We start from the raw sequence: 11,466 nt of genomic DNA on the forward strand, positions 1-11,466 counted from the left end.
GATGTTGCCCAGGGGACGTTGGCCAGATGTTTTTGATGTTTTTACCATCCTTATGGGAAGCTTCTCTCGTGTCCTTGCATGGAGCTGGAGCTGATAGAGGGAGCTCATCCATGCTCTCCCCGGATAGGATTCGAATCGGCAATCTTCAGGTCAGCAACCCAACCTTTAAGTCCAAGGCTTTAATCCACTATGATACCGGGGGCTCCAGTGTTTTTATCATCCTTATGGGAAGCTTCTCTCATGTCCTTGCATAGAGCTGGAGCTGATAGAGGGAGCTCATCGGATTGGATTCGAATTGGCAAGCTTCAGGTCAGCAACCCAACCTTCAAGTCACAAGGCTTTAATCCACTATGCCATCGGGGGCTCCAGATGTGTTGGTGTTTTTACCATCCTTATGGGAAGCTTCTCTCATGGAGCTGGAGCTGATAGAGGGAGCTCATCCACGCTCGGCCCAGATTGGATTCGAATCAGCAACCTTCAGGTCAGCAACCCAAACTTCAAGTCACAAGGTTTTAATCCACTATGACACTGGGGACTCCAGATGTGTTGGTGTTTTTACCACCCTTATGGGAAGCTTCTCTCGTGTCCTTGCATGGAGCTGGAGCTGATAGAGGGAGCTCATTGGATTGGATTCGAATCGGCAACCTTCAGGTCAGCAACCCAACCTTCAAGTCACAAGGCTTTAATCCGCTATGACACCGAGGGCTCCAGATGTGTTGGTGTTTTTACCATCCTAGTGGGAAGCTTCTCTCGTGTCCTTGCATGGAGCTGGAGCGGATAGAGGGAGCTCATCGGATTGGATTCAAATCAGCAACCTTCAGGTCAGCAACCCAACCTTCAAGTCACAAGGCTGTAATCCACTACGACACTGGGGGCTCCAGATGTGTTGGTGTTTTTACCATCCTTATGGGAAGCTTCTCTTGTGTCCTTGCATGGAGCTGGAGCTGATAGAGGGAGCTCATCGGATTGGAGTCGAATCAGCAATCTTCAGGTCAGCAATCCAGCCTTCAAATCATCAGTCCTGCCAGAAGAAGGGTTTAACCCACTGCCTATGATGATGATGATGATACATGAAGAAATTGACCTCTTTGCAATGAATCTGGGCAAACAGTGCATCCCTGGAATGGAAACGGAGAAGGTCTTATCCTTGGACACCATGCAAATTACCAAGTTCACAACTTGGGCATGTTAAGCAGGAGAGAATCCTTGCATCCATTGCTCTGAAATGCATTGTGCCAAGGAGAAAACGAGAGGCAGCTGCAGAGGAGGAATCGGAGATGATCCATCTCCTTTGTTGGCAGCAAATGAAACGAACAGGTCTGCAGCCGTTGTTCCCCAAGGCAGTTGAGGCAGGCTCGGCCTTTGAAGGGCTGATTTCCATGAAAAACGGGAGGCGGGAAGCACATTTCTTGGCTCGGCCCAGACAGCTGGGAGCTGTCACTGGCTGCTGTTTGGGGGTCAAGGTAAATTACAAGCAAAAGGGTCCCCGAATTGGGGGGGAAAGTAGGGTGACCCTCCGTCTCCAGTCCTCGATTTGAAGGATGAAAGTTAAAAAAGAAGGCTGCTATTGACATTAGAGAAAATTGGTATAAAATGCAGTTCAGCTGGTACTATGCCCCAGAAAAATTAGCAAAATTTAACAAAAACAACTCAAATTTGTGTTGGAAATGTGGTAAAAAAAAAATTGGGACTTTCTACCATCAATGGTGGTCTTGCGAGAAAGTTAAAGAATACTGGACAACAGTACACCAAATAATACAAGAGATAATAAAAAATCAAATTTAAATTAAAACCAGAAATGTATCTATTAGGCTTTTCTTACTCCAAATTAAACAAAAATCAAGAAAGAAAGAGTATGGAAAGGAAAGAGAACTCCGACAATAGAAGAATGGATTTTAAAAGTACAGTAGAGTCTCACTTATCCAAGCCTCGCTTATCCAAGCCTCTGGATAATCCAATCCATTTTTGTCGTCAAGGTTTTCAATATATCATGATATTTTGGTGTTAAATTTGTAAATACAGTAATTACAATATAACATTACTGCGTATTGAACTACTTTTTCTGTCAAATTTGTTGTATAATATGAAGTTTTGGTGCTTAATTTGTAAAATCATAACCTAATTTGATGTTTAATAGGCTTTTCCTTAATCCCTCTTTATTATCAAAGATATTCACTTATCCAAGCATCTGCTGGCCTGTTTAGCTTGGATAAGTGAAACTCTACTGTATGTTATGATTTTACAAATTAAGCACCAAAAACATCATGTTTTATAACAAATTGACAGAAAAAGCAATCCATGTTATGTAGTAATGTTATGTAGTAATGACTGTATTTATGAATTTAGCACCAAAACGTTGCAATATATTGAAAACATTGTCTTAAAAAAGTGACTACAAATTGCATAAAATGAACTTACAGAGGCAATGTTGTCAGAAATTAAATCCATAAAAAGTTGCATTCGTCTTCTGTTTTTAATATTTTATTTTGTATGTTGACTTTTATGACTGTTTTATTGATGCTGATGTTTTATTGTTGAGATATTTGTTTTATTGTTTCGCTGTTGTTGTTTTGTTGTTGTTGTTGGGCATGGCCCCATGAGCCGCCCCGAGTCCCTTTAGGGAGATGGGGCGGGGTATAAGAATAAAGTTATTATTATTATTATTATTATTATTATTATTATTATAAAAAGTTCAATCTTTGCTGCCTAGAGAAACAGTTGTAGATCGGGGCGGAAGGCAAACTGCCTTGGATAATCCAGAATGTTGGATAAGCGAATGTTGGATAAGTGAGACTCTACTGTAGTTCAGGGGCAGTTCTTCTCCCCATGTTTGGAGAAATTGGTAGATGAAGAAGGAGACAGTTTGTGTCCTTCTTCTCCAGAGACTACAAGTGTGTCAACACCAGGCATGGTCCAACTTAGGCCCTCCAGGTATTTTGAACTTTCATTGCAGAAAGGTGCAGGTTTAAAAAGCATGTCACCAACATGGAAAGTTTGGGAAGCTCTTCCATAGATACGGCACCAGGCTTCCTTTGGACACAGCTCCGAGGTCGGCCCGATCCATCATGGCAATTGTGGCAATGCCCTCTCATCGTGGGAGAAATCGATCCGTCTTCAGGCATCCTTCCCTGCGGAAGTAATCGGAGCTGACAGCCATCGATCACGTCCGGCCCGTGGACACCCAAGTTGGGCAGACAGGCTGTTCATTCATCCACCGCTCTCCCGCTGCTTCCTAGATTAAGGCCATCCATCCAGTGTTTTAACCTAGTTGCTGGCATTGTTTTTAGCCCTCCTCTTTCTTGCAAGTCTGGGATTTTTATTTAGAGTCGAGTCCAGAACCCTCTGAGGACGTCCCTTTCGCACCTCAGACTAGTTCACCTTGCTGTAGACACCAGGCAGCACACAGCAGATAGTCTTTTGTAATTTTATTGAGCAAAAGCAGAATATATATAGTATCAAAGCAGGCAGAAATATAGTTCCAAAAGTAGTTGCAAAATAGAGTCAGTAAATCCAATATCCATAGACAAGAAGCAATAGTCCATTTCTGAAGATACAAAAATCCAAAGGTTGCAAGTACTCACAAACAAGAGTACAGTAGAGTCTCACTTATCCAACATAAACGGGCCGGCAGAATGTTGGATAAGCGAATGTGTTGGATAATAAGGAGGCATTAAGGAAAAGCCTATTAAACATCAAATTAGGTTATGATTTTACAAATGAAGCACCCAAACATCATGTTAGACAACAAATTAGACAGAAAAAGTAGTTCAATACACAGTAATGCTATGTAGTAATTACTGTATTTACGAATTTAACACCAAAATATCACGATATATTGAAAACATTGACTAGAAAAATGCGTTGGATAATCCAGAACGTTGGATAAGCGAGTGTTGGATAAGTGAGACTCTACTGTAGTATCAAAGCAGGCAGAAATATAGTTCCAAAAGTAGTTGCAAAATAGAGTCAGTAAATCCAATAATCCATAGACAAGAAGCAATAGTCCATCCCCGAAGATACAAAAATCCAAAGGTTGCAAGTACTCACGAACAAGAGTATATCCAAAGCAGAAGTAGCATGAAGACCTAGACCATCCACCCTGATGAAGTGAGAATTTGCTTTGACAAAGATTTGCCCTTCAACACACTGTTTTAAAAGCAACCCAAAAAATGCATTCTTTTCCCCTTCACTTGCCTCCCTTTTCCCAGCTAATCTAAGACTTCGCCATGGCATTCCTTTCCATTGTAAATGATCAGCCCGAGAGACCAACGGGCCTTCAGACCATCAAGGCCAAACTCCTCATTATCATTATCTTGCACCTGAACCTGAGACAGATCAAGCTCATTATTTCCCATGGGAATGTTTCCTTGGTTCTCATCCGTGACAGGCTGCATCTGGAACTCATCAACAGGCTGCACTTCTGAACCAGCCTGTGTCTGAATCCCATAATTCCCCACAGCATCATCCTGAAACTCATCTTGAATCCCATCATCTGACACCTGCATCTGTAATCCAAAATCCCCTTCCTCATCTTCACTCTGGAACTGCTGCTGAGTCACAACAGTTCCCAGCTCTGATGGCTTTGCAGATTGATGATTCCTCATGTTCGAATGCGAGGAACCAACAGGCAACTCCTTTGGAAGTTGGAGTTGGTCTCTTGGATAGGGCCTTTAAAGTTCAGACTCAAAGCCAGAGTCGTATAGGCTGTCCTTGAGTTATAAACGTCAGACTTTACAAATGCCTCGTAGTTAAGATGGGGATGAGACAATTTCAAAACTATTTTAAGTACAAAAACAAGGTGGTGGAGGCTTTTAAGCAAAGGCTGGATGGACATCTGTCAGGGGTGCTTTGAATGTAATTTTCCTACTTCTGGGCAGAATGGGGTTGGACTGGATGGCCCATGAGGTCTCTTCCAACTCTATGATTCTAAGACAATTCCATCCATCCCTTTAGGTATGAATCCAGTAACAATCAGGGCCAGCTGACACCTTCTAACAAAGGATTCCCCCAGGCAGTAAGCAGCCAGTCCTTGACTCTGCAAGGCTATTCAGTGCTAATCAAGGTGGCCAAGTGCCTCAAACAGACAAGAGTTCTTTCTCCCACCCTGGACTTTCCACACATATATAAACCCCACTTGCCTCGTTTCCAACAGACCTCACCACCTCTGAGGATGCCTGCCATAGATGCAGGCGAAACGTCAGGAGAGAATGCTTCTGGAACATGGCCATACAGCCCGAAAAACTCACAGCAACCCAGTGATTCTGGCCATGAAAGCCTTTGACAATACATTGAATCCAATATGTTTCCTGTACCTAGATATATGTATCCAACATGTAGTAAAACAAAATTGTGGTTACATTCAAACTGATTCCTCTTTGTTTGTAAACCTACTATATTATACATAACACTCAGGCAAGAGGAGTAGACAAAAAAAGGAAGAGCTATTTATATGGTATGCAAAATGCAGAAATTTGAACCTTTTGGCCTTGTGTTGCAGGTTTAGGTTTCGTGGGTTTGATTTAATATATTATTTATAGGGTCCTCTAGGTTCTCTAGTGTGTCTCTGTGTCAAAAATAACCACTACATTTGCCAGAAATGTAGTGGTTATGTCATTCATTCATGTTCCGTTTGACAACGAAATGGACAGGCTTTGGATGGTTAACTTGCGGCTGTAATAAAGTTTCCAGTCTGCTTTAAATGCTTTGAAACTACATGAGCCCTGTATCAATTTGATACTCTTAATTAAAATGTGGGTTTGCATGGTTATGATTGGTTTTCGCTTTTGTGCATTTTAAATTGTGTTCTAAGCCGCCTTGGGTTCCACTCAAAATGAAATCAATTCAAGAAATAAACCGAAGGATGCCTTTGTTTAACAGGAGAAGCTGTTCATCTGGCTCGGGATTTTGGTTACGTCTGTGAGACGGAGTTTCCGGCCAAAGCCGCAGCAGAATTCCTTTGTCGGCAGCACGCGGATCCCGGCGAACTCCATGCGCGGAAGAATATGCTCCTGGCAACAAAGTGAGTATCTGCTCCTTTTTTGCAAAGGAAATGAGATATTGAGATATTGATATGATATTGGTGCCCAGCTTGTGGCCCTCAACTCCAAGAAACTCTGGCTAGCTTGTGCAGCCATGGATGGTTGAATCCCCGGATGCCGAATTTGTGGATATGGAGGGCCGACTGAACATTGGTTGTGCAAAATTGGCTTTCTACACAAGGGTTGCATAGCATGATCTAAATGTACAACCTTACTTGCATATAGGATTTCAGCCTTATTCAGATGTAGGATTTCTCAGGGTACAACCTATATATCTATCTATATATATAAAAGAGTGATGGCATCACGGCAACCCACAAAACAACAAAACTACAGGCCCCCCAACTTCGAAATTTGACAACACAACCCATCATCCATGCCTCTAGGTTGATACAACAAAAAGAAAAGAAAAATAAAGTCCTAATTAGAGAGAGAGGAATAATTGCTTTTATCCAATTGCTGCCAGTTAGAAGGCTAAGCTCCTCCAACTTGGTCTCCTAGCAACCCAATAAAAAATAATAAAAAAACACTAAAAATTAATACAATAAAATACTATAATAACAGAAAATAACTAAAAACAATACAAGAAAATAATAAAATATAATAAATAAAAAGATAACTTACAATAAAATTAATAAAAAAATTGCAAATAATGTCAAATAAAAATTACACAACAATTTTTAACCAATACCACCACCACTTTGCCACAGCAACGCATGGCCGGGCACAGCTAGTAGATATATATAATACTAGCTGTGCCCGGCCACGCATTGCTGTGGCAAAGTATGGTGGTATGGGAAATAAAGTATAGAGGAATTGGTGGTAGTTAAGGTAAAGGGTAAAAGTTTTACCTTACATTAAGTCCATTATAAATGGGTTATTTAGCTGTGCGGAAGGGCCTTGAGTCTACACTGCCATATAATCCAGTTCAAATAAGATCATCTGTATTTTATAGGCAGTGTGGAAGAGGCCTAAGTGAGGCCTAACTCTGCCTGTCCCCTGGGCTGAGTGGGTTGCTAGGAGACCATGTGGGCGGAGCTTAGTCTTCTAACTGGCAGCAATTGGATAAAAACAATTATACCTCTCCCTCTAATTAGGACTTTATTTTTCTTTTCTTTTTGTTGTATGAACGTAGAGGCATGGATGAGGGGTTGTGCTGCCAAGTTTAGTGTTTCTGGGATGTGTAGCTTTGTTGTTTTGTCCTAGGCCGAAATTTCATTACCCTTATATATATATAGATATATAATCTATATATAGGGTGCAGTCTAATTTTTATGCAGGATTTCAATCTTATATTCATGTAGGATTTCAGCCTTATTTGCATGTGAGATTTCTCAGGGTACAACCTGACTTATATATAGGATTCTGGTCCCTGTTTTCAACTCCAGGTGAGCAGGTCCTACGACGGCTCCTTTGCAGACCTAGTCCTTCCTAAGCGGATTGTATGATAGGACATAGAATCATAGAATAATAGAGTTGGAAGAGACCTCATGGGTCATCTATCCCAACCCCCTGCCATGCAGGAAAAACACAATCAAAGTACCCCAACAGAAAGCTAGGCAGCTTCTGTTTAAAAATTTCCAAGGAAGGAGCTTCCACGAGACTGAAGCAGGGAGTTCCACTGTTGAACGGCACTTCTTACAGTCAGGAAGTTCTTCCTAATATTCAGGTGGAATCTCCTTTCCTGTCTTTTGAATGCATTGCTCGGAGTCCTAGTTTCGAGGGCATATATATGGCTATGTATATATTTATATGTAACGGCGCTCCATGCAGTCATGCCGGCCACATGGCCTTGGAGGTGTCTACGGACAACGCCGGCTCTTCGGCTTAGAAATGGAGATGAGCACCAACCCCCAGAGTCAGACATGACTGGACTTAACGTCAGGGGAAACCTATACCTTTTATATATTTATACAGAGCCCCAGTGGCGAAGTGTGTCAAAGCACTGAGCTACTGAACTTGCAGACCGAAAGGTCCCAGGTTCAAATCCCGGGAGCGGAGTGAGCGTTCGCTGTTGCTCCAGCTTCTGACAACCTAGCAGTTCGAAAACATGCCAATGTGAGTAGATCAATAGGTACCGCTCCGGCAGGAAGGTAACAGCGCTCCATGCAGTCATGCCAGCCACATGACCATAGAGGTGTCTACGGATAACGCCGGCTTTTCGGCTTAGAAATGGAGATGAGCACCAACCCCCAGAGTCAGTCATGACTGGACTTAACGTCAGGGGAAACCTTTATCTTTTCAATAGATAAAAGTATTGCACTGTATGCAACAAACACTTGCAAAGTCTGTATATTTGAATGAATTAAAATAAATAAACATTTTAAAAAAACTTCTAAGGAAGGAGCTTCCACCAGACTCTGAGGTAGAGAGTTCCACTGTTGAACAGCACTTCTTACAGTCAGGAAGTTCTTCCTAATGTTCAGGTGGAATCTACATTCCTGAAATTTGAACCCATTGCTCGGAGTCTTAGTTTCCAGAGCAACATATAGCCATCATGTCTCCTTTCAACCTTTTCTTCTGCAAAGTGTCAGTGTCTCGTTGTCCGGTCCCATGGTCACTTTTCTCCCTTTTCTCCGGTTCCAGGCAAATCTGCAAGGAGTTTTCGGACATGATGGCCCAGGACCGCTCTCCACTGGGGAACAGCCGCCCCTCCTTCATCCTGGAGCCCGGCGTCCAGAGCTGCCTGACCCACTTCAGCCTCATCACGCACGGCTTCGGGGGGCCGGCCATCAGCGCGGCCCTCACCGCCTTCCAGAACTACTTGGTGGAGTCGCTCAAGGGCCTCGACAAAATGTTCTTGAACAGCACGGGCAACGGGCACCCCGTGGGGGACTCCAAAACGGCAGAGAAGGATGTCAAGCACCGGAAATGACGCCACCGGCCCCGCCGTTGCTTTCTTAGCCGGCCCCGATCCCCGGAGGGGGTCCCTTCCCAGTTCGCGAGCGAAAAGACCAAGAGGCCTCCTTGGTTCCTATCAGCGTCGGGAAAGTTGAAAAGAATCGAGCCCCCGGACTCCTTGTTCCCCTCATGTTTTCCAAACTGTGACCGATGCGTTTCCGGAACCCAGTGGAGAAACCATGAAGATAGAGAAGGACCTTTCCGTTGAGACGGACGCTTTCTGGACACACGTTTTAGGTGCCGGAAGCCAGGTTCGATGTGCAATGATTTCCCCCGTTTTGTTTTCCCTTTGGAAGTCCAGAGTTGTAAAATAGTAAGATGGTTCAATGAGGAGAAAAAAGACGTGAGATGGAGAACTTCTTGGATGGGATCGAGAACGGCTTAAGGTCAGGAGGACCATGGACGAAAAAGACGTGTTTTACGGGGGATTGCAGGGGAGGAAATGGCGTACCTTTCAAATGGCTCTTTGGCCGATGAGAAAGTAACTTTTCCAAGGATGTTAAACGTCCTTCAGCCTTGGAAGTCAATATGGATTTTCCTTATGGGAGACATACACATCAGTACACATATAGTCATCCACGTTTGTTGGCGTTCGAGGCACAGGATTCCCAAGAAAGTGAAAAAATTGTGAAAATATAAAGAAATTGCTATCTTTTATTAACCTAAGAATTTCTAAGTCTTCCAGCACAACTTCATGGTCATTTCTTTAGCCATTTCTATGTCCTCCAGCAGGACTTTATGGTCAACTTCTGGCCATAGTATCATATTGGATGATCAAGAAGTGTCCTTCCTAGAAAGCTCTAGGTCCTCCAGCATTGGAGGACCATCTCCATAGAGCCGCGTTGGAAGACTTAGAAAGCTCCTAGAGAGAACATTTTTCAATCAAATCCATGCAAAAGCCCCAAACGCAAATGCAGAAAGACAACTGTACAACTCCTTGGGACCTTTCCTTGCGAAAGGAAGAGCATTTCAACAAATCCTCCCATTTATCGAAGTGTGATCCAATCAATCCAGCGAAATTATACGACCGTTCTCGACTTTTTTTTTTTGCCCAGCATTAGTAATAATATTAAAGAGTGTCTAAATAATAATAATTATAATAAATTAATAAATGATGAAAGCACAAGAAGCAGACCTTGAAGGAGGCCAAACTGAACTGTTTTGAAATTCTGTGTATATTTATTTATGTGTAATTAAATCAAGAAAGTTTTTAAATGTCCAGTGAGCATTATTGATATCGAATTCCTTTGCGATTTTTGAAGGATCTTTCCAGAATGAAGGTTTGGATTCCTGAGAAGGCAGCACGGAGCAAAACCTTGTGATGTTTTATATATAAAAAAGAGAAAACTAAAGAACCGTAAGCCCTTTGCTTTCCCATTCGGTTCGGTTCCTTTTCTTCCACCTCCCTTTTTCTCTGAAAAAGATGCACCGCCATTCACAGCCCCAACAACCGACATTTACATTAATAAAATCCTCTTTTTATTTGGAAACCCATTTATTTTACTATCTATTTTAGCCTGCTGTGCCACCGGGGACTGCCAAAAATAAAAAATACAACCATATATACATATATTAGTTGTAAAAGAGGATGCCCTGATTCCCTTTTGTCGGTTACTCTGTAGTTCAACATTTTTCTTTCTTCTTGAACAGGATGTTTAGTTCTGCTTGTTTTGACATTAACAAATGGAAAACCCAATCGCTTGTCTTAACAACTGTCCATGCAATCATTTCCTCTCCCTTAGATATATATGTGTGTGTGAACAGAAAGGTTTCCATTCTTCTAATGTGTTCATTGATCTATTCTTCAACGGAGTTGTTAACTTGTCCGTTTCTATTAATGAATGTGTCCGTTTCTATTAAGGCAACGAGCAACTTGTTTCCAAGTTCGTTTCAAATTTCTGCCCATTTGAAATACAAAATTGTGCCATTCTTTTCGTATAGTTTCCACCATCTCTTTCCTGCATTGATCCAGTTTCAGCTCTTGATTCCGAACGTCTCGTTTTGACTCTCGGGCCGCCGTTCCGCTCGGCGTGAAACCCAGCCGTCTCCACAAATGGAAAGTGACATTTTTAAGCCCTTTGGTTCGGCGCTAATGTGCCATTAGGTAGTTATCCAATAAGTCCATTCGTGTAGCTTAACCGGAGCCAGCTGTCGGAGGAAAGGCCCAAATCGCAAGGCTGAGATGTCTCCTACTTGTCCTTCCTTCTTTGTTTTGTTTTTCTTGTTTCGAAACGAAAAGGCCCCCCTGTTCTAGAATTACAAGCATCGGCGACTTCCTGAAGGGCTAATTCTGTTAACAAAGATCTGGACGAAACAAGGCCGTCGCTCAAGCTGGAGATCGAAAACAACCCACCAAAAGGAAACCCCTATGTTTTTGGTGCAGAAAAATGTGCGAGTGCGTCAACCGCTGAGCCTTCGGGGCATTCAGTCCTTTCCCCGAATGATCAAATTCCATTGATAAATTAAGTGTCTTCTAACCCTTTTATTAGGGACAGGCAGCAGGTATGTCAATCATTTCCGCATGAAA

General features: G+C 42.6%; 1 protein-coding gene across 2 annotated transcripts in view; it reads left to right on the forward strand.

The window, feature by feature from the left end:
• tfap2e (transcription factor AP-2 epsilon) overlaps positions 1 to 10,160 on the forward strand; it is a 71,274-nt gene extending 61,114 nt beyond the window's left edge. For both annotated transcript variants that reach the window (XM_062962910.1, XM_062962912.1), the window contains exons 6-7: positions 5,878 to 6,019; positions 8,625 to 10,160. In XM_062962910.1, coding sequence (XP_062818980.1) covers positions 5,878 to 6,019; positions 8,625 to 8,913 — 431 coding nt within the window. In that variant the 3' untranslated portion in view covers positions 8,914 to 10,160. The remainder of the gene's footprint in view (positions 1 to 5,877; positions 6,020 to 8,624) is intronic.
• Positions 10,161 to 11,466: the final 1,306 nt, after the last annotated feature.

Source organism: Anolis carolinensis, unplaced genomic scaffold (genome assembly GCF_035594765.1).
Source record: "Anolis carolinensis isolate JA03-04 unplaced genomic scaffold, rAnoCar3.1.pri scaffold_10, whole genome shotgun sequence".
Classification (NCBI taxonomy): Eukaryota; Metazoa; Chordata; class Lepidosauria; order Squamata; family Dactyloidae; genus Anolis; species Anolis carolinensis.